The 20,096-nt window shown below is 48.0% G+C and overlaps 2 protein-coding genes and 1 long non-coding RNA gene across 14 annotated transcripts in view; 1 reads left to right on the top strand and 2 right to left on the bottom strand.

The window, feature by feature from the left end:
• Window positions 1–5,872, bottom strand: part of LOC140259352 (uncharacterized) — a 24,728-nt gene extending 18,856 nt beyond the window's left edge. The window contains exons 1-2 of the mRNA XM_072350589.1: window positions 3,844–5,872; window positions 3,026–3,142 (exon numbers count right to left, since the gene is read on the bottom strand). Of these exons, the coding sequence (XP_072206690.1) occupies window positions 4,331–5,872 (1,542 nt within the window). The 3' untranslated portion in view covers window positions 3,026–3,142; window positions 3,844–4,330. The remainder of the gene's footprint in view (window positions 1–3,025; window positions 3,143–3,843) is intronic.
• The window catches only part of ADNP (activity dependent neuroprotector homeobox), a 21,161-nt gene continuing 6,341 nt past the window's right edge, over window positions 5,277–20,096 (top strand). Inside the window, exons 1-5 of one of the 12 annotated variants that reach the window (XM_072350297.1) lie at window positions 5,277–5,436; window positions 9,476–9,593; window positions 12,832–12,990; window positions 14,308–14,353; window positions 14,441–15,794. In XM_072350297.1, the coding sequence (XP_072206398.1) occupies window positions 15,503–15,794 (292 nt within the window). In that variant the 5' untranslated portion in view covers window positions 5,277–5,436; window positions 9,476–9,593; window positions 12,832–12,990; window positions 14,308–14,353; window positions 14,441–15,502. The other 11 variants (XM_072350289.1, XM_072350299.1, XM_072350291.1 and 8 more) reach the window with 11 other exon arrangements.
• The window catches only part of LOC140259210 (uncharacterized), a 27,929-nt gene continuing 23,633 nt past the window's right edge, over window positions 15,801–20,096 (bottom strand). The window contains exon 4 of the long non-coding RNA XR_011905366.1: window positions 15,801–19,672. This is a non-coding gene — a long non-coding RNA (uncharacterized lncRNA). The remainder of the gene's footprint in view (window positions 19,673–20,096) is intronic.

Here is a 20,096-nt window from a genome sequence, read left to right on the forward strand (position 1 = left end):
ACTGCCTTCTAACCTTCCCTTCTGCATGCACTGCTGTGAAAATCTGTAAAAAATATTGATAGAGTGTAGCCAGGGGTCAGAGTTCTAATAGAAGTCCTTCAGTAAAGCCAGTATCCGATAAACAAAATGGGATGAAATAGCCCTCACACACTGCTACTTGGACCATTTGGGGGCATTTGTTAATATAAACCCTCTGAGTTACTTCAATCCATTCTCAGATTCTTTTAAACAAGCCTCTTTGTATTGGAACACTGCCTATACAAATGCTTAGCATCAAACAAACAAAAGGAAATGTATTGTTGGAAAACACTGGCCTATAACATAAGAAGTTGTGTGAAGATAGCTGTGCTGTCTCTAAGCAGTAAGAAATACAGCTACTCTGATCTCTGCCCAAACAGCAGCAGTCAGCAATACGGGGTCTTCTAGGGCCAGAGGTCACAAAGGTCTAGACATGGTCGTGGTTTGTGGGTTAGTCTGGTTGCTTTTTGAATCCCTTTGTAGGCTGCTGCAGCATCCCTTGGCAGGGAGCTCAGCAGTTCGTACAAGTATTTTGAGAAGTACTCTGCTCTAAACCTGTCACCTACCAAGTTCATCAGATGTTCCCTACTGCTCCCCTGTTTTCTTGTGCTCTGTTTTACAGACATGCTTTTTCTCCAGACTGTACTCAGTCCTGTTTGTTATTTTTAAGTTCCTCAGACAGAAGCCACCACCTGTTCTCTAAATATGAGTAACAGATGATTCTATTGTTGTTGGGGGTCGAGTGCCCAGAGCTCCACGCAATGCCTTCGATGCGTACTGGGATTTATACAGCAGCATTTTAGGTTTCGGTTCCTTTCTTAATAACATTGCGATACTCTGCTTGCCTTGTTTTTGGCCACCACAAAACTCTGAATTAACGTTTACAGGAAATTTTTCACTCTATGTCCCTGGTTTTACAGTTCCGCATAAATCAGCTTTTCTTAATTACATCCATATTCATTTCCTATGAAAGCACAATGTACTGCTAATGTACTTTACTTTCTCTATTATACTTCCTTAAGAATCTGTGTCTGCTAGCACTCAATCATTTGGCAAGAACAGGAGCTTTAGTTCCTTCCTGGCTTAAATCTGTGTGTATCGTGGCTGTGTTTGGTTGGACATGCCAATGAAAAGGGAGGTGAAGGTAAGTTGCATTTTGTACCAGTAATACGTCCTTTCCTCTGAGCAGCAAACTGATATTACTTCCTTTGGCAAACAGGTAAGGCTATGGGGAAGAGACCTCTCGTTTTGTTGTCACTGTGGTATGTGAAGAGACTCACACCAGGCTCAGTTGCTCGTATCCATGAAAGAAGCCAGAACATGTGCTAAACTTCAAGAATATAGTCCCAATTTGGGGTTAATGAACAGGTTGCAAAGTTTTGCATAGCGTTTCACACAGCCTATTATATGATCCTTAACCTGTGTGAGGTGCTTGCGTTCTGTGTGGTTTGTGAGGACATTTCAATGTACATCTCTAGTCAGAGCTGTGCTAAATGACCTAAACAAGCTTGTGTTGAAGATGCTTGTTGTACAAACCAAAGCCCCAGCTTTGAAAAGAGACGCTACTAGGGGCTGCTGAAGTGGATATCACCTATTGTCAATGGACTTACCAGCTGATAGCTACACTACGTAACAGCTGGGCTGTGAGCAGCTGTGGTCTCCTCATGCCCTTAACAGCTCCCAAAGCTCATATGCCCTGAGATGTAGAATTTCTCACTCTTAGTCATGTGAATCTCAAAAGGACAAGCTGAATCCTGACTACATCAATATGATCCCGAAGCTGGGACAACCACTTCTTCACAACCAGGCCCTGGTTAACATATCCAACTGGAAATCAGTAGCAAAACAACATCCCTAGTTTACTTCATTTGGGTACTGGGGTGAAGAGTCGTCTGGTCTGAAGTAGTGGGAACTTGGCTTCAGTTCTGGCTTGTTTTTAAAATATGAATCTCTAAGCTGTGCCTGCAGTAAAGATGTGCCTAGTTCCAATATGGGCAATAGAATAAAACAGATTTTCCAACGGACTGTGTAAAAGCCAACTGCAAGGTTGCACAACCTTCTGTGTATCAACAGTAAAAAATAGCAGTGACTAATCAATAATATTTATCTAAGGGTCTATCAAGATGACTAGCATAAGCATGGATTGAAATCTTGGCACAACTGAATTAAATGACAGATTGTCTACCGAGTTCAATACATTGGACTTCAGCAACAGCTTTGCAGCAGTCAGCATTTCAGAGCAGTTTGCACATTTTAACATTAGGATCAATGAGAACAGAATATACACAGACAAGAGGATTGCTTATCAGACATCATCACTGTTATGACACAAAACCCCGGGGTGTCACACTGTAGGTAATCGCAGAACTTCTCTAAAGCACAGGAACTTCAGGAGTACCATTTGTACCATTTTCTCTTCTGCGACCCTGTCAAGGTTCACCTTTTTGCTGCAGGCACAGTGGCCACGCACAGCATCTTACGTACTGTGACTGTTATCGTTCAGGGGGAAGTATATTGGGACTGGGGAGAACAAAACTGAATTGCAACTTTTAATCCTAAGTAAGACCTGAAAACTCAGCTCCAGAGAAAGGGATTTCAACAAAGCAGCAAAAGGCAAAGGTATTAAAATGGGAGGTTATTCCTGCATGGTTAGCTGCAGTGGCAGTTCAATAGGAAGTGATAACAATGGTGCATCTTACAACACTTGTGTTTGGCTCTCAGCACTTTTTATCCTTCTTTGTTTTGTTTTTTCCCTACACCTCTAGCAGCAGGTGAACACAACTGAGAACCTGATGTTTGCTGGGAGGCTGAGAATGGTTCTATGGTTCCTAAAATGGCGTGCTCTCAGAAAGATCTGAGCACTACATGGTACTTCTACCTTTGTCTTCCAGAACAGGAAAGATCTTGACTGAGCTCCTAATTGCTGCTAGAGAGTGCTCAGCTGCCTTCCAGCAGCACTTATGTGCAAGAACAATCCACAAAGAAAACGACCAGACTTAGTAACTACCTGGTGAAGTTCGTGTCCTGACTCAGCTGTGCCAAGAGAGCTCTCATTTCTTCTCCATTTTCCATCCTGCTGGCTCTTGCAGAGAAGGCACGTGGCAGTGCTTTTGATGGGCTGATCCTGTTCAAATAATTTAATTACTTGGTATTAGAGCTTGCACGTAGGAGAAATGAAAGAGACAGGCTGCATGAGAGTGCTAAATAACTGGAATTTTGAAGTGAGGGGATTTTTAATTAGATTTTCAGTTTACATCGTTCATTAAGAAAATCCTCAATCCAAATTCATTTTGAAAGTGTTGACAACATGGAAGGCATCAGTCTTATATCCACAAAAACAGCGTGGTTTGTCATGGCGGAACATCACCTCCAAGGGATGACTGATATAATTGACTGACCCAGCTTTCCATACATGTTCTGGCCCTAGTTCTGGACTGGGTGCCATCATCAGAACGTGGCTGGAAAGCTTTTTCCAGATGGAAATTCCCTGATGCTGTCAGTCCTTGAGGAAGCGGTCACAGTGCTTTCAGTCAATGAGCTGCCAGCACGGCGCTATTCTGGTGAGCAGCAAGAAACGAGCGTAAGAAAGGAAGTTACACTGACAGCCTGATACATGGTCTATTGAGTTCAATACATTGGACTTGCAGGGTATTGCATCCAGAGTCCAGGAGGAGAAAAGATGTCCAGGAGCTCTCGATGTCCCCAGCTGAGCGCCCAAATACAAACACACAAACTCACGCTCTGTTTGTCCCCTTAATTATCTATACAATCTAATCGCTATTTCCAATTCCATTTTTCTATTCCACAGAACTTTGTTCCTCTCACCTCACGGCACTGCTGTGTTTTCTGTAACTCATCTTGCAGCCTTCAGGGATGTTTTTTCTGGTGTTAGTGGCCCAGAAACCCTCCTTTCATCCATTAAAGCACAATTTACTGTTGCAGTAGGTTTTGTGCACGTCCATTCTGTTGTAAAACAAAGACTTTCCGACACTCGCTGACTCTTGCGCCCAGTGAAGGGATGACAGTGAGGAGGTGCAGTGAAGGCGCGATGTGCGAGCAGCGTGCTTCCAAACTGCAACTGGGGATCCTCGGGGACAGGTAACAGCCGGAACGTACTGCGCTCTTTATGAGTTACTGACGTCAACCGCGACAGGAGCGGCGATGAAGGCCGCGGGCCGGGCCGTGCGGAACGGCAGATGTGTTACTTTGTGTCGTTTAGGCCGCGACTTCCACACGTGTAACTCACTGTGAAACCATCCCTGCCTTCCGCCCAACGGACCGGCCGCTGCCGCCCCCGCCTGTCGGAGCGCACTCAGCCGCCGCCGCGCCCCGCTTCCCTCTCGGCCGCCTCGGGCCGCGCTGCTGAGGGCACGGACAAGGCCGCGCTCGGAGCGGGCCGGGCTGCGGGCCGAGCTCTGCCTCCTTCGGCACGCGTAGCTCCCGTTCCACACCCTGACGCCTCCGGCTGTCCCGGCGAGCCTCGCCCCGCTCGAAGGCCGCCCCGTTCCGCCTCCGAACTCCCGTCCCGCCCGGGGCTGCGGCGCTGACGAGGCCGAGGGGCGGCGACGCGCGAGGCGGGAAAGCCGGAGGCGCCCTCAGGCGCCGCACGCGACGGCGCGCGGTCGGCCCCGAGGTCACGTGCGTGGCGCGCGGTCACGTGGGCGCGCGGCTCGGCTGGCGCGTGCCCCCCGGCCCAGGGCGGGATGTAGTCCCGGCTGTCGGCGGAGGGATAACCGGGCGGTGCCACCTCCCGCTCCGGCCCCATCCGCAGGGCGCGGCGCCTCCTAGCGGGGCCGGGGTAGATCCCGCCGCCGCCGCCGCCGGCCCCGTCCGTCCTTCTCGCGAGAGCCCCCGCTTCGCCCACCCCGCCCCCCCCCGCCCTTCTCCCGTTCCCGAACCGGTCCGGCGGGGCCCCGCTACGCTCCGCACGGCGGTCGGTTCGCGCCCCGCGGGGCGGGGATGGGGGCTCGTCCTGCGGGAACGCGGCGGCTCCCGTCCGCCCTCCGCCCCGGGCCGCGGCCCCGTCCCCTCCCGCCGGACAATGAGTCCCGTATGCTAATGAGAGTCTCGCGTCACTTCCGCTCTTTCTCGGCCGCCATCTTGGCCAGGGCAGGTTCTGGGCAGGACGGACCCGGCCGTATTGTCTGCAGGGAGCCCCCCCCGCCCCGCGGCCCCGCACCCCCCCGCCCCGGGGACCGAACCCGGCGCCGCCGCCCCCCCCGCGCCGCCGCCCGTAGCGTCCGTTCCCGCACACCGCCCCCGCCGCCCCCGCCGCCTCCCGGCCCCCCTTTGTCTCCCCCGCCGCCGGTCGCGCACCGCTCCGCCCGCGCGGGGATCCGGGCGGCGCCTCGAGGCGGTTCCTCGCCCCGCGCCCCAGGTGCCGTGACAGCGCCCGGCCCCGACGAGAGCCGCGCTCAGGTAGGTGTGCGCCGCGCTCCGCACCGGGCGGCCCCCGCCCTCCGCAACCGGCCCCGTCCCCGCCGAGCGTCGGCCCCGCGCGGACCGGCCGCTCCGAATTGCAGAACGGCGGCGCCCAGGAGCTGCGGCCGCGCTGCAGCCGGACCGTGCGACGCGGGATCCGCTGCGCCGCCGGCGCCCGCTGTGCGGAACCGCCGCTCCCGGCCGGCGGAGGGCAGCGCGCGGCGGGGCCGGGCGTAACGGGCGGGGAAGGAAGGGGAGCAGCGCCGGGCCGTGCAGCGCTCTGCCCTGCAGACAAAGGCGGGGAGCGGAGCGGGGCTGTGCGCAGCCGGCGCGGCGCAACCCGGGCGGGCGGCGCGTTCCGCAGCGCTGTCGGAGCGGACGGAGCCCGCCGTGCTTCCGTTTCTTTCTTTTCCCCCCGTTTTATTCCCCCCATCCCTTTCCTCTCCCCGCCGCATTCACACCGCGCTGCCGCTCCCGCTCGATGGCCGTGGCAGACACATCCCAGCCCCCACCCAAAATGCACCGCAGCCCGCCCGGGAGATGAGGGCGGGAGGCAGCAGGGGGCGCGTTCCGCGCCGGGCAGGGCTGCGGCGGGGGAGGGAGGGAAGGAGGGAAGGAGGAAAGGAGGGCCGCGCTGCGCCCATTGCGGCCCGGAGTGCGGCCGCCCGGTGCGGGGCGATGCGCTGCCCGCGGGACGGGATGCAGGGACGGACGGGATGTCGGCGCGGGATGCAGCGCGGCGGGGCAGGAGGGGTCGAGCGCACGGACGGCGGTGCAGGACGGGCGGCTGGCGCGCGGGATCCGACGGTGTCGGCGGTCGGTGCGGTCGGTGCCGGCGTGCCGTGCAGCCGCGCGGTGATCTGAGAGCGGCTGCGGCCGCACCAAGTTGTGTGTTCCGGGTGCTGCTCCGCGGCGCTGCTGGGAAGCGGACGTTCATCGCGATGCTCTTTGTTTGCCGGGGCCGGTCGGCAGGTGTGCGGGATTCCGTCCGGAAGAACCGCTGCTCTTTCCGGGCTGCTTTGACAAGCGCTGTTCTCAGGTGTTTTCAATGCTGTTTGCTGGTCCCAGCTGGCGGTGAGAGGTGCACGTGAGGTAGCGGAGGTGCGATCCCACCTGTCATGTGGCAGAGCCGATGCGTTCCTCCTGCAGGACCTGGGAGCCCACCCGGCTGTGGGGCTGCACTGACTGCCGTGTGACAGGGATGGACCGTCCTGTTGGAAAACGAGATGGGCTGGTTTCATAACAGGAGCGTTTCTCGGCTCCTTTGTCGCCTGCTGAGCAGCGTTGTGGTACCGGCAGACTGTTGTGGGACCGGCAGACTGTTGTGGTACAGCAGACTGTTGTGGTACACACTGAAATCTCACAGCACTGAAAGGACACGGCAGCAAACAGCTGTGCCGCGCTGGGGGTCGCTGGCCGTAACACAGCTGTTGCTGAAGATGTTTCGGGTGCATTCCTACCTCAACTTCAGTCAGAGCAGTCATGTCTTTGTTGAAGTGCAGCCAACACTTTGCTCTCCAAAGTAACACCAAGCCGAATGTTTTTGTTGTCTCGATAGTGAACTGCCCCTCATTAAAGTGAACGCTGCTTCTTCTCAAGGAACTTGTTTTTTAAAGAGGATGACTTCTTGGTAATGAAGTGTTTGGGGGCAGCTCAGTGGGATCGCTGCACACTGACACATCCTCAGTGCTCCCTCATTAGGAAACAAATCGTTACCCCTGCCTTGACTGCAGACTGGATGAAGCTGTACCTGTCAGGTCACTGTTTGTTTGGGGCAGTGCAGTGTGAGCAGCGCAGTGTGAGCAGCGCAGTGTGAGCTGTGCAGTGTGAGCAGTGCTGTGTGTATGGTCACACAGATGCTCTTGGAGCGGCCCGCAGCAGGCTGAGTTGTGCACAGCAGGGCTGTGCTGAGGGCTGCTGCTGCCCGATGCTCTGGGCAGGCCGTGTGCTCTCTGGGACAGGCGGGTCACTGAGCCTTCCCTGTGTGGGACAGCAGTCAGCAGTTGTCAGCAGATGCCCAGTAGCACTGTCAGAATTGCTGTGTGTCACCGTGGTATATTACAGCAGCACTGTAATTAAGCATGGAAATCGTTTGGCAGTGCTATAAAGTGTTGGTTGGGTGCTTAACAATCTGAGCTCTGCGGTTTCTGCACTTGCAGTTCAAATGGAAGGAGATGCCATATATACATTCCTAGGGCAGTGCTGGTGCTCCTTTCGTGCCTAAGGTAAGCTGTGCTGCTGTCACGCTGCAGAAGGGACGACAGGTGATTATTGACGGCCCAGCTTTCCTGCTCTGTAACAAACAGTAAATGTTAGAAGTAAATATTGGAGTTTCAAGTGGCATCCCTGCAATGCACGACAATGCTGGAGTCGTGTTGGTAGCCAAAAGTCATGCGGCCCAGATGTGTTCTTCATAACGAGCCGTCACGATGGCAGCTGGTCTGACAGGTGTCACCACGGGTGGGAAGGTGTGATCCTGAGGGAGAAAAGGCGGTGTCTGTGGTTTGCCTTTGTTGTGGGGTGGCTGCAGGTACCACCAGAGCTGGATGAGAACTTCACTGACCTTCTTACCGAAGTGGGAGCTTATTTTTGTTCTGGTATTTTCTTTTGAGATGCAGAATTTGTGAGGGTGGACAGAGCCGTGCCAGGTGTGAGGACAGCCCGAGTGTGAAGGCAGCGGGATGCGGCGCTGAGCAGGGCTGGTGGCTCTGCTGCTGTCACCTGCAGGGCTGCGCTGTGCAGGGATGGGCTGCGCTGTGCAGGGATGGGCTGCGCTGTGCAGGGATGGGCTGCGCTGTGCCTGGCTGCAGCCCGGTTTGCATTTCGGTTCCTCTGTGTCGACCGTTGTTTTTTGCTCTCTGAAATGCTGATGTGCTGCTCTCCTAAAAGTTGGCAGCTGCAGCTAAAGCAGCGTTGTGCCATTTGGGTGGTTAAGATGGGCTCTTGTTCGTTTCTTTGTGCCAGATAGAATTCTTGTTAGCATAATTCCACGTTACGGTTGTTAACATGGAGGCAGTCCTGCTCACATGCATACGGTACAACTGTACGCTTCTTCACAGTAAGGGAGTGTAAGCTGTGCAGGTGAGAACAGACAGCATTGGTCTGATGTATGGCAATGGGAATGTCTGTGCATCAGAAGGAAAAAAAAGAGTCCTAATTATGATAATGTAGTGGAAGTACATGTGTGCATATGGATAAATACAGGAGGGATTCTGTGTGTGTGTGGAAGGTTGTTTGGATGTGTTTTGGGGAAAGATGCCTGTTCCTTTGGGGCTTTCAGGATCTGGTTCAGAACCGAGCTCACGTTCTGGATGTGGATACTTTCCAAGAGGGCACAGCTTTTACTTACCTGCCCCAGGGCCGTGTGCCTCCAAAGAGGAAAATGCATATTCTTGAGAGCTGATGTTGAAAGACAAATGGGCCTTGAATTTAGCATCTCATTGCACAGTACCACAGGAGTGCTTTTGAAGGTGTTACAATAGCTGGTGGCTTTAAATGAGAGTGGAATAAGTTCTTTCTGTAGCGAATCGCTTTGTGCTTACTGCTCTTAGATCCTTGGAGGGTTGGGTTTTCTTGTTTGTTTGTTTTAAAGATGGTATTAAAGATGGCTGACCAAAGCTGGTTCTTGTGGTTGGGTCCTACACCTGTGCGATTGTGAATGCATCGCACCGCAGGTGCTTGGTTAACCAGATCAGGGGGCAAAATGCTCTATTTAAAATCCATTGTTCAAGAAGCCTGTTGAACAGTTTGCAAGAAACAGAATTTGAGTAACTGCAAACAGCCCGTCTGTCAAAGCCACGTTCTGACCTCCCCTGGCCCTGTCTGTAGGGAAGCTCAGTTCTGCTTGTGGTGCATCTGGGCCAAAGGAATTGTTAGTGATGCAGATTCATAGCAGCAACAGTATGGGGGGCAAAATATCTCTTGAAACCTCAGTCAGCAAAATATTTGTCTTAAAAAGCTTTTTTTCCCTAAAAAAAGTTCATTATGTTTCTGACCTTCTGTTTTCTTTTGTTTCCTCATTGCTGCTGCTATGAAGCCCTTTGAATATCGAAGGTTCCGAGTCAGACGGAAGACAGCAGTAGCAGAGGTGGATTAACGCTGGAATGTAGGCAGGGCCTGGAGCGCTTGGGAGCTATGCTTAGAAAGGGAACGAGGTAAGAAACGCGGAGTGGTAAGACTCATTTTAAGCTGTTGTTCACAAATTTTACCCCATCTGTAATGCCAGTATCTGTACGTAGCATGTGAAGTGGCGAGGCAAAGGAAGAACAGTTAGCATCAGCATACTTCACAGACTGTTTGTACATGTTAAATACTTACATGCCAGACGGCTGGTGAGATCCTTTCAGTATCCAACCTATCTGCCGCCTGAGAAAACATGTTTTGGCAGGGTTTTAGATGAGCTTGGGAAAGTGTTTGTGCTCTCTTTTGTTTTGTTGTTCTGCCACTTCCACCAGCATGCAAGCAATGCATTCTGCACCAGGGCACAGTAAGGGATGCCGTTTCAGCAGTGGTTTAAATATATCTGTGTGCTGCCTCTGCAAGGGGTGGTATAAGCCACGCTTCCTACCGCTTCACTTGTGTAAGCACCAGCACTGCGGTGCAGGAAGCGCTCTGGCTGAAGAGGGCTGCTCTGCCATTGAATCAGTTCTGTGCTGTGGTTGCTGACACGGTGGTGGTGTCAGGAAAGCACGATAGAAGATAAGACTACCAGCATTTGTAATTGCTGATTGTATTTGACAGTCAGTGCAATCCAATCACAAGTTACCTGTGTATTGTTCGCATGCTTTGTTTTTGAACACTTTACAGGGACTCGTATTAGGATATTTATTTTTTTTGAGCTTTAGATTGAAAATCGAAATGAAACAAACATGCTTCTGCTTCCAAAATGTTTGATAGGGGATTGTTCGTGCTTAGCTGCGATCCACACAAAGATCATATTTTGAACTAGTAAAGCATATTCATGTGGACTTTTTTTCCTGCCTGCTGGAGTGTGGATATCGTGGTGTAGGCAAATAATATCCGTCGTGCTTCAGTGACCTCCAGTCTCAGTCTCAAATTGCTGTAAGGTAGGCAGGCTTTAGTGCCTTTCACACAGACCTTTAAGAAATAGCCCTAAACTAATAAGGCTGTTGTACTGAGCACACGTATTGCATATTGATTTCATTACACGTATATGGATGCATATAAAATGTTTATATTGGAGGACTGTGAACAGCAACAGAAGATATTATCTGAGATGGCAGTAGGTGGGGAAGGCTAATTCTTGAGCGGCTGGTGCCTCTAGTTAAAAATCACCTGTACTCTGAAGTTTTCCATGCCCTCGAGAATGGATGGCACTTAAAGCTGATTTTGAGAACGCAGCAGAGATTGCCAGAATTGCTTCTGTGTGTGTGTGTGTTTTCAAAAGCTTTTTCTTTAGAAGGCATTTGGAGTTGGCTAACACTTACTGTTAAAAACCATCAACCTGTGCCATCAAAATAAGACCAAGTAGAAATTCTCAGTAGAGTGCAAGGTAACAGGTTGCTCACGAAGAAAAAAGGAGCTGTGGTTCCTAGAGCAGTCAGTTTGTCTGTCTTGTGTTTTACATTGCAGCAGAGAAATGACAGTGTACAAACTTCTACTGCTATGCAGAAATTGCTAAGGAAATAGTTAATTCCCTCTTAGTTATGCAGTTAGTGTACACACCCACCAGATGGAGCTTCTGGCACCAGTGGAAAATTCCAGAAATCAAGCAAGAATGAGAAGTGTGTGAATGACTGAAGAGGATCTCAGGCTGCTGGGGAGATTCTCCTTTAAAAAGAAAGAAAGAGATGAACGGAGAAACTCAGCCTCCCTGAGAGTCCCGCTGCAGCTGTTCCTCCACTGAAGGATTTCCTCTGTGATGGGAGGCTGGAGTTCTCAGGTTGGTGACTGGTGCTAACAGTGAACTCAAAAAGAAAAGAGAAAACACCTCTGCAGACTCTTGCTGGGGATGGCACGTAGACACAGAAACAGAACGCTGGTGTTATTAGCCAGAGGATTTCTTCCAAAGAATTCAAGTGTGGTCGGGTTTTATTTTAGTACTTCATTTTAGGACGTTTTCTCTCCTGAAGGGACATTTGCACAGGGCTGAAGTTCTGTTTTAAAACCTGGTTCCCAGAAAAGTGGTGCAAACTGTCCTTTTTCTTTGACACTGACTTAATTCCTGAAGTGGTTTTAAAATATTTGAAGCCTCCTTGACCAAGGGATGCTGAAGAAATGAACTGTTTGACTGTGAGGGGAGTCGGGGGTTTTTGTCCCGGGGTCTTGAGGTGCGTTGACTGGATACTGAAGCTAATTCCCTTCAGTTTCAGTTATCATTGTTTTGAAACACCACGTTAGATTTTTAAAGAGCATTTGTTTGATTTGGGCTCTCTGTGAACTTCACATCTTTCTAACGTGCCCAGTCCTGTTTTGGGTACAGGCACAGATTAGAGGAGTTGGAGGCACGTGCTTGCTGACCTGCTGGGTAGTCCAGCACAGCACTGTGCACACTGTGTTGTCCAGCTGGAGCTTAGTCCCACAGAAAATAAGAACTGAAATGCTGATTGTGAGCCACTGGGTGCAGGAGGGCAGTTCAGCTGCTGCATGTACCTTCTCGTGGCAGCTTTTGGTAGCTTTAGTTCTCCCAACTTCTTCCTGGTGTATCTGCACCTGCTATTGTTGGTTTGCTCGCCATTCCCTGTCCTGCATCCCGCCTGTCGCTCCTCCCTGCTCAGCTGCCTTGGGATTGTCAGGTCCCGTAGATGTGAGCTGAAGAGATGCCAGGTCTTCCCAGAGGAGCAGCATTTAGGCTGCTGTTACACGTCGTCCCGTGAGCCACCGTAGAACTCAGACTTTCCTCTGGATCCTCCCCAGGGGAAGGCGTCTCGCTGGGGCCGGAGCTGGCAGCCGCATCACCTGCTTGGATTCCCACAGTCTTGTAACTTAAGGTGGAACTGTGTTGATATGGGAACCCTCTAGGAAAAATCAGCTGTGTGAGGCAGTGCTGGTGTCAGTGTGTGTGTGTGTGTGTGCAACAGGTGCGGCTGTGCTGCTGGTACTGAGGGCTCAGATTCTCTGTAAGCAGAGGCCCTGGATGCTAAAGTGTAAAGGTTCCATGAGGTGTGAATAGGAGCATTTGTCACAGTATCCTGCTGGGTTTCCAACTTGGGTAACTTGATTGAACTCTGAGTTCCGGCCTGTTCCTCAGGTAATGGCACCTAGAGGAATGGGCTGGGAGCCCGCTGAGTGCACCCCGCGGCAGCTCCGTGTCGGTCCAGGTACCGTATGCGTGGTTTATAACTAGTCCTTCACAATGAAATGTACGTTATAAATGTAAGATTGCCCTTATGACGTTTCTCATTCTCATCTTTAACGCTTTGTTTTGTACAGCAGGATATGACCCTTCTTCTATGTCCGGGCTTTGGCCTCACACAGTAGGTGTAATATAATCGCTGAGGTGGGCGTTCTGGAAGGAGAATTATTTTTGAAGGCTTTTGCATGAAACTTGTCCAATGAGTCTGAGACGCCCAAGCACCATTAATTTTGGAGGTAAATGCCTCGTAATATCTACTGAGTAGATTGGGAAGAGTTAAGATTATTGTTTGGAGAGGTATGGGCAAAAAACAGTCAAAAAGATAGCTCTGTTTGCTTCTGACGTGTGAGCATTTTGAACTTAAAGGAACAGCAGCTCGAACTCCAGAGAAATTGTGGGCCTGGGGGCTTTGAGCTCAGCCGCTCCGGCAGCTTCACGTCAGTGGGGTCCTGGTTGAAAGATTTCCCCCATCGGTTGGTTGGTCTTAAACCAAAAAAGTGAAAGGCAGTTCTGGCTGTGGGAAATGTGCCAGAAGAGCTGAAACGGAGCGGGGAGCAACCTGTGGGTTGTGGCAGTGAGAGCCGTGCTGAGTTCAGGGTGGCTGTTCCTTTAAGTTGCTCTTTGAAATGTGCTGTTTTTTATTTGAATCTCATTTTCAATGTTTAATGCTAGAAGTTTAACTAAGGCTGTTCTTGAGGTATTTTCTATCATTTGTCTATAAATTGGTTGATCGAAGTGGAATATAATGGGAGGGAAGGGAGAAATACCATAGTTAAAAACAACAAAAAAATAAAGCCTAAAGCAGGGAAAAGAACCACAAACAAATGAAAGAAAATGCAGCAGTTATGTCCCCAAAGGGTTGTTTTTTATGGCAAATTGTAAATGTCAAACGTTGCTTGGAGGGGTGCGGGGCGGAAGTTATTTGCATGAAGTTGTGACTGAATTTAAAGTTTATTCATGTTATTATGATTCAAATAAAATGAAGTTACTGATAAAATTGAAGATAAGGTAGATAAGGGGAGTTTAGCTTGCTATAGTAAACAACAGTGACGTGGTACTGGCACACAGCTGATAGAGAAGTTAAAGCTGTTTCAAAGATGGGAAGACTGCACTGATGCTCATCTTGGACTCTCAGTGCTTTCTGATGTTAATGACAACTTATTAATAGTAATTATTAATACAAAATACTTCTTGATACTTAAAAGCAGGCTGTCGAGTAGAGGGGCATCCTGTACTTTCTAATGAAGTAGGGTTTAGTACAGTCTGAATTTTGTGCACTAACCTGTTACCAAACTGCATGCGTTTTTATTCTGCTGTGTTTCACCCTGCTGCAGCCCTTCCCTTTGGTAGCATGGATATTAAGAAAATAGAGTTTGAATTATTACAATAAAAATGGTGGGATCTTGATATACCTCTAACAAAGTCTATGGACTAGAATAGTGGGCTTTAGTGTTTGGGGGTGGGCGGGTGGGAGGGAGGGGAGGAGGATATATTACCCAGGGAAAGGGAGCAGGATTTTAGAATAAGGGTTTGAAACATTGCTTTTTCTGTAGGAAAAAGATGGAGTATTGCATGCTGGGAACAAGTGCTTTCCATAAGGTAGCTAAATTTTACAAGTACATTTGTTTCATTTTCTTTTAGGCTTTGTTTAAGTATTCTAATCTAGTAACTTTGTCCTTTCTGCAGTTTTCATTTTGATTAGATCCCTCTGCAAAACTCTCTTCTAAACAAATTCAGAAACCAAAACAAACAAACCTGGGCCACAGCTGCAGTTTGGAATACTTCTGAAATGTTGATCACTGTGCATGGAAGAGTCGTTACAGAATAGTAGTAGTAGTACAAGTTCTGTCTGTGGTCTGTTTTGTTTTCCATAATGTCAGAACTGCAGATGTTAACATCAATAAATTGAACGATGTGGATGTGTTGGGTGACGATGGAGAAATGACCAAAATAAAATGATTTGTTAAAGGCAGTCTTAACTGACACCTCTGAAAACAAAAACTCATCAGGCATGTTTTTGGCAGAAACTTCAAGTAAATAGGTACATTCTTTGTTCTCTGTTCTTGTGAATAACAAGACTTGACACACGTAGAGAAAGTTTGAGTAGATGAGTCAGGACTTATTTCATTAACTGCATTTAAATGTTTTGGCCGGGTTTCCCAAGGAAACAAAGCTTGTGTCGTTTTTCAGCTTGTGGCTTGTCTCCTACTGGCCTCTCGCTCCTCCCAGCCAAGAACGTGTGCCACTTTTAACCCAATTTTATATAGATGGAGATCTGAACAGAGAAATAAGTACCTTTAAGCTTCATTAACAGTAGATCTCCAGTCAGAGAATAAGGCTTGAACGTTAGCAGGTTTCTTTCACAGCTCTCCGCTGTCAGCCTGTTCTCTCAATTGGATGCTGCAGTGCCAAGTGGCTGCTAAAAACTCTCTGTGGGAGGAGTTGTAAGAGGGAGGGGAAAGAAAGCGTCCTGCTTCAGCTCAGGATCTCTGGGGGTTGACTTTTCTGTGCTGAATGTGCAGCAGATGCTGAGGTGCCAGTTAGGTATTGTGCCCGGAGCTGAACGTAGCAGTTTGCCTGGCACTAATACAGAGCTAGCAGAGACTTCCAGAGGAAAGAGAAGAAGCAGTAAATGATCCTGGCTTTGAAATACTCAGCTCCAAATGAGAGTTGTTGTGCCTGACCGAGTGCATGTTATAGTATATTATCCCATGGAATACAATATTATTACAGGTACAGCAGCAGCTCATGATGCCCCGTAAAGCTTTTCTTTCCCAGAAAGAAAAGCAGGCTCGTGCCAGGGAAAGAGATATGTTAAAAAAGAGGAGGAGGCGACAAGACTATCTCAAAAGAAGCGTGGACCCACAGAAAAACGCAGAAACAATAAAATGGCACAGGGATGATGAGAAGAGGAGAGAAAATGAGCAAGTTAAGGACAAAGATATCAAGAAGCGATGGAGACAGGATGAGAGAGAACGACGAAAGAATGTGGACGCTATGAATTGGCGCAGGGAAGATGAGAAGAGGGAAAATGAGCGAGGTAAGGACCAAGAAGGCCAAGAACCAGCAAAGAAAGGATGAGGAGGAAAGGGGAAAAGAGCAACAAAAGGACGGACCTTTTGAAGCAGCAGAGGGATAATAATGGGGAGAGGGAAAAGGAGAGAGTAAGAACTGCCATTTTATATGTGCAAAAATTAGAAATGTTACTGTCGTTCAGTTTCAAAATGATCTGTTAATGAATTATAGGCCTTGCAGAGCTAATTACTGTGACAGGATTGACATACACAGATGTATATAAACTCAAAGTTAGAATGGGACAGAGTTTAAATATTGCTTTTGAGATTGTCTGTTTTGCACGCGTGCTCACAGTACTGTCCTGAACAGTGCAGCTGGTAACACTGTGTTTCAGATAAAGTTCAGGTTTTCTCAGTCTTCATGGTATGAATAAATGGCAGCATTAGGACATGACAGTCAACCAGACATGCTCACTGAAGGTAAAACTGGTGCTTTATTTATAATAATGTGCCCAAGAGATAGTTCTCCGTACACACCCGTGGGTTATTTTTTGTGCAGTTGAGACCAGCTTTTTTAACACATTTTAGGGATTCCACAACTTTTTTTACTTGCCATTTCATAGCGATGCTTTTTATCAGTGTTGTTAGATGAAAACATCTCCCTCAGTTAAATGCTAAGGGTTGGCAGCAGTTGTGTGTGTGCTGGTTGTGCGAGGGTTTCCTCGTGGCGTAGTTAGGCATAAAATAAGAAAACCTAGACTAGTCCAGCAGTGCTCTCTTGGTTCTTTTACACTGCAGGAGTTTCTTCCAGATTATTTCTTTAGGTCTACAAACTGCTTGTGTATCAAAATCACCATTTTACTAACAGGACTGTGACAATAAGTCACAATATTTGCTGCATGGTACAACTGTAGCAAACGTCAGTCATCCAGTCAGCCTATTACACACTCAAATCATGTTGTCCAAAAACAAACAACGAAAAAAGGCTGAGGGTTATTTGGATTGTTTGTTGAAGGCTGTAGTAAAAAAGCTGTCACCATGCGGCTGATGGATCTGCTCCTGACTCAGAACAGCACTGAGCTGCTCAGCCACGTGCCAGGAGGTTGGCCATGTTGTTCTGGGTGAAGCTGGCAGAACTGGAGCAGTCGTAACATCTGTTGTTACCTGTTTTCTGTTCTGAATGATTTTAAAGCAATGGCCGCAGTTGTTTCTGTTTGGAAATTGAAGCATTAGTAAAAGTAGCAAATTGGTGAAGATACAGTTTGCTGCTGGAAGTTGCTTCAAGTCTGAGTACTAAACTCAAAAAAGAAACAAAACAAAACCCTGAATTTGGGATTGGTTGGACTGTCTGGCTGTGCTGTAGTTCACTTCCGTGTCGGACTTGTTGTGTTTCTGTTGTGCCATAACTGAGCACAGGTCCTGATCTCCTCTATCTTGGTAATCACAACATGCAACCTGTGCAGTGATAGATGTGCTGTCAGCGTGGCGTGGTGAGCCATACATTGATAACGTGGTTTGGTTTTTTTTGCTTACCTATTAATGCAGTCCTACTATCACAGAATTCAGATCTCTTAGAAGTCAAGTCATGAATAAAGTGACAGCACTGAGCGCTGTTTTGTAGTGATGGCCCAGGAAAAGGAACTACAGGTCTGAGTAACTTTTTCCACCTGAACAGAAAAGTGAGTTTCACTTCTTCAGCCACAGATCACAACCAGAGACATGCAGGTAGGATGCAGCCTTACAGTCTGCGTTGATCATTGGGCTCGTTAGGAGTTTAAATTCTCCGCAGCCCTTTTCCCATTAGTCTGTGACATATTTTAAGCTGTTTCTTTCCTTTTTTCTGCATTCATGTCTGCTGCACTGGAGCTTATCCTTGCTGCAGCCTGGCGCTCTGCTGCCCCGCTGTCAGTGCTGTGCTTGCCATCAGGTTATAGTGTTACACTGTACAGAACGGGCATTGCTGATTCTCAGCTCTGTTAAGTATTTCAGTTACCACTTATGTCTTCTGGTGTAAAATGGACTAGGTTCAACTTTTGAGTTATGTTAGATGTATTTACATTAGAAGCAAAACTGCTGTCTTAAAATTGTTTCCTTAAGGAGATCTTAGTTCTTGTGGGAGTAGCTCAACTAATTGTGATGTTGCTCTGAAGCGCACAGAAGTAATTCTTTCTGGACTTTAGATGTGGTTGTTTAATACAACCGTTTCTTAATACAAATGCTTGCAATGTAAATATCCATTGTTATTCTCAAAAGCTTTTTCACCATTTATGCATTTATACTTTGTCATAAATTGTATTATTTTTATTTTGCTGGGAAATAGCCTTTGTCCAGAGGTGCTTACAGAGTAAAGCTGAATAGCCACAGCACAGGTGCACGGATGGGCAGTTGGTAAGCAGTAACGTTCTGTATTGCTTACCAAAGCCTAGTACACAATACAGACCTATAACATTTCATGCACGTTGTTTGTCTTAATTCTGTTCAGCGTGTGCCTTTAGAAATGGATCTTGTGAGAGAAGAAAGAGCAAGGGAATAAAATGAACATTCTCAGAACAGCTGATAATGGAGCCACGAACTCGGATGCTGTTTCTGATGAAGTAACTGGTTTGCCCTCATCAGTTTTCAAAGCTCACAGGAAGTTAAAGGTTCAGATTCAGGTCTTGTTCCAAGTCCTTCGTGAGGATGAAAAAACTTCCATGTCCAGGAGTTAGAAGTGCTCTGAAAGGATGGCGTGGATCGGTCTGATTGCCCAAAGGATGACGTCCACTCTCGCATCAGGAGGGAGAATGTATTAGGGCTGGATATTGTTTGTAATTGCAGATAAGATGCTTAACTATAAAGGTGTACAGATAGGGATGAACACAGCACGAAAAAACAGCAGTTCGTGGCTTTCCATTCAGCTTCTTTAGAGGCAGTAACTGGTAAGGGTGTAATTTTCTGTAGTGATCTGTTTAATCTGTGCCATCTCTGAGAAGGCAGAGGATACCTGTGGAAGCTCTTCATAGCTGGGTTAGGGCTCTTATCTCCAACTGGCAAATGAGTTAGCAGGCTGATAAGCGACTCTACGTGTGAAGTATTTCACAGGAATGCTAATCCAATTCTTTGTGTGCGTAGAGTGGTTTGAGTTTATCTGAAATGAAAGGTTCCAGATAACGTACAGAAAGCGACTACTTTGCACTTTAACTAAATTACAGTTTTTTTTTTCTAATTCCAGTCCTTTTAATTGAGACTAGAGCGGAATGCTAGCTGGAACGCCCATACAGTCACAGACATCAGTGTACTTGCATTTAGAATTTAGGTCAGATAAATACACTGTGCTTATACTCAATTCTTATAACAAATGTGATTTGGAGGAAATTAATACATAACGTTGAAGTAATTGTTTCCTGGCCTATATGATTTTTTTAATTACTATCATTAGTGACTTTGTGAGATGTCTCTAAGCCGTGTCACTGCTGCAGGTAATTTAACTGAGTAATTTGGAGACCTGAGATTTCTAGACTAAGTCAGCCCTTTGGTTTCCTAGCTTTTATGTACACAGTGTTCCATGCAGCCGTATTTCCTCCCGGTGAGGGTGCTGGTGGCTGGCTCGCACACACCACAGTGTTCAACCATTGGGGTTGGTTTTCTATTTCTGAAAGTTTTCCCGTAGACCCTCATATAAAATTAGTGTTGTTTCTTCTTCATATCATGACTGCAAATTAGAAATCAATCCTAATCGTGGTGACCAGCCTGCTACAGTCGAGCTGTTTCTGAATTAACTGAATTGGAGGAGATAAGAGCGTAGTGACACACAGCACTTGTTGATTGTGAAGCTGATGGGTTTGTGTCAGCTTCAACTCATTCTGAATTCCAGACGTTTCCATCCAAGAAGCCCATTTTTAGTTGATGTGGGTGTTTTCTGGCCCTGTAGTGATTAATTGGTTGACAAGAATAAAAAAATGCAAGAATTAGTTCACAGGAATAGCAATGATAGAAACGCAGCTTTTATCTGCTGGGATGTTTTTTATGCAGCAGACAGTGCAGTATTAAAGCCTAGTGAACAAGATCACTTTGCTTTGAGGAAGAGCCTTTCTGTTCATTGCAGGCTCCCTGCCTCTTCCAGAAGTGTGTATTGTCAGAAGACTCCTGCGTTTCTGCTGGTTTGCACCTTCCTAAAGTGCAGCTGAGTTGATGGTGGTTGTGTAGCTCAGGAAGTGCTTAGTGTCATGGTAGCAGCATGCAGATTGAGAACTGCTGTGTATGTGAAATAAGCCACTTGTTGGCTTCTGGAAGAAACCTGAGTGCTAACAGTAGAATCTGAGAATCCACGTATCTTACAGATTTAGACT

The sequence above is a fragment of the Excalfactoria chinensis genome, chromosome 15, assembly GCF_039878825.1.
Source record: "Excalfactoria chinensis isolate bCotChi1 chromosome 15, bCotChi1.hap2, whole genome shotgun sequence".
Classification (NCBI taxonomy): Eukaryota; Metazoa; Chordata; class Aves; order Galliformes; family Phasianidae; genus Excalfactoria; species Excalfactoria chinensis.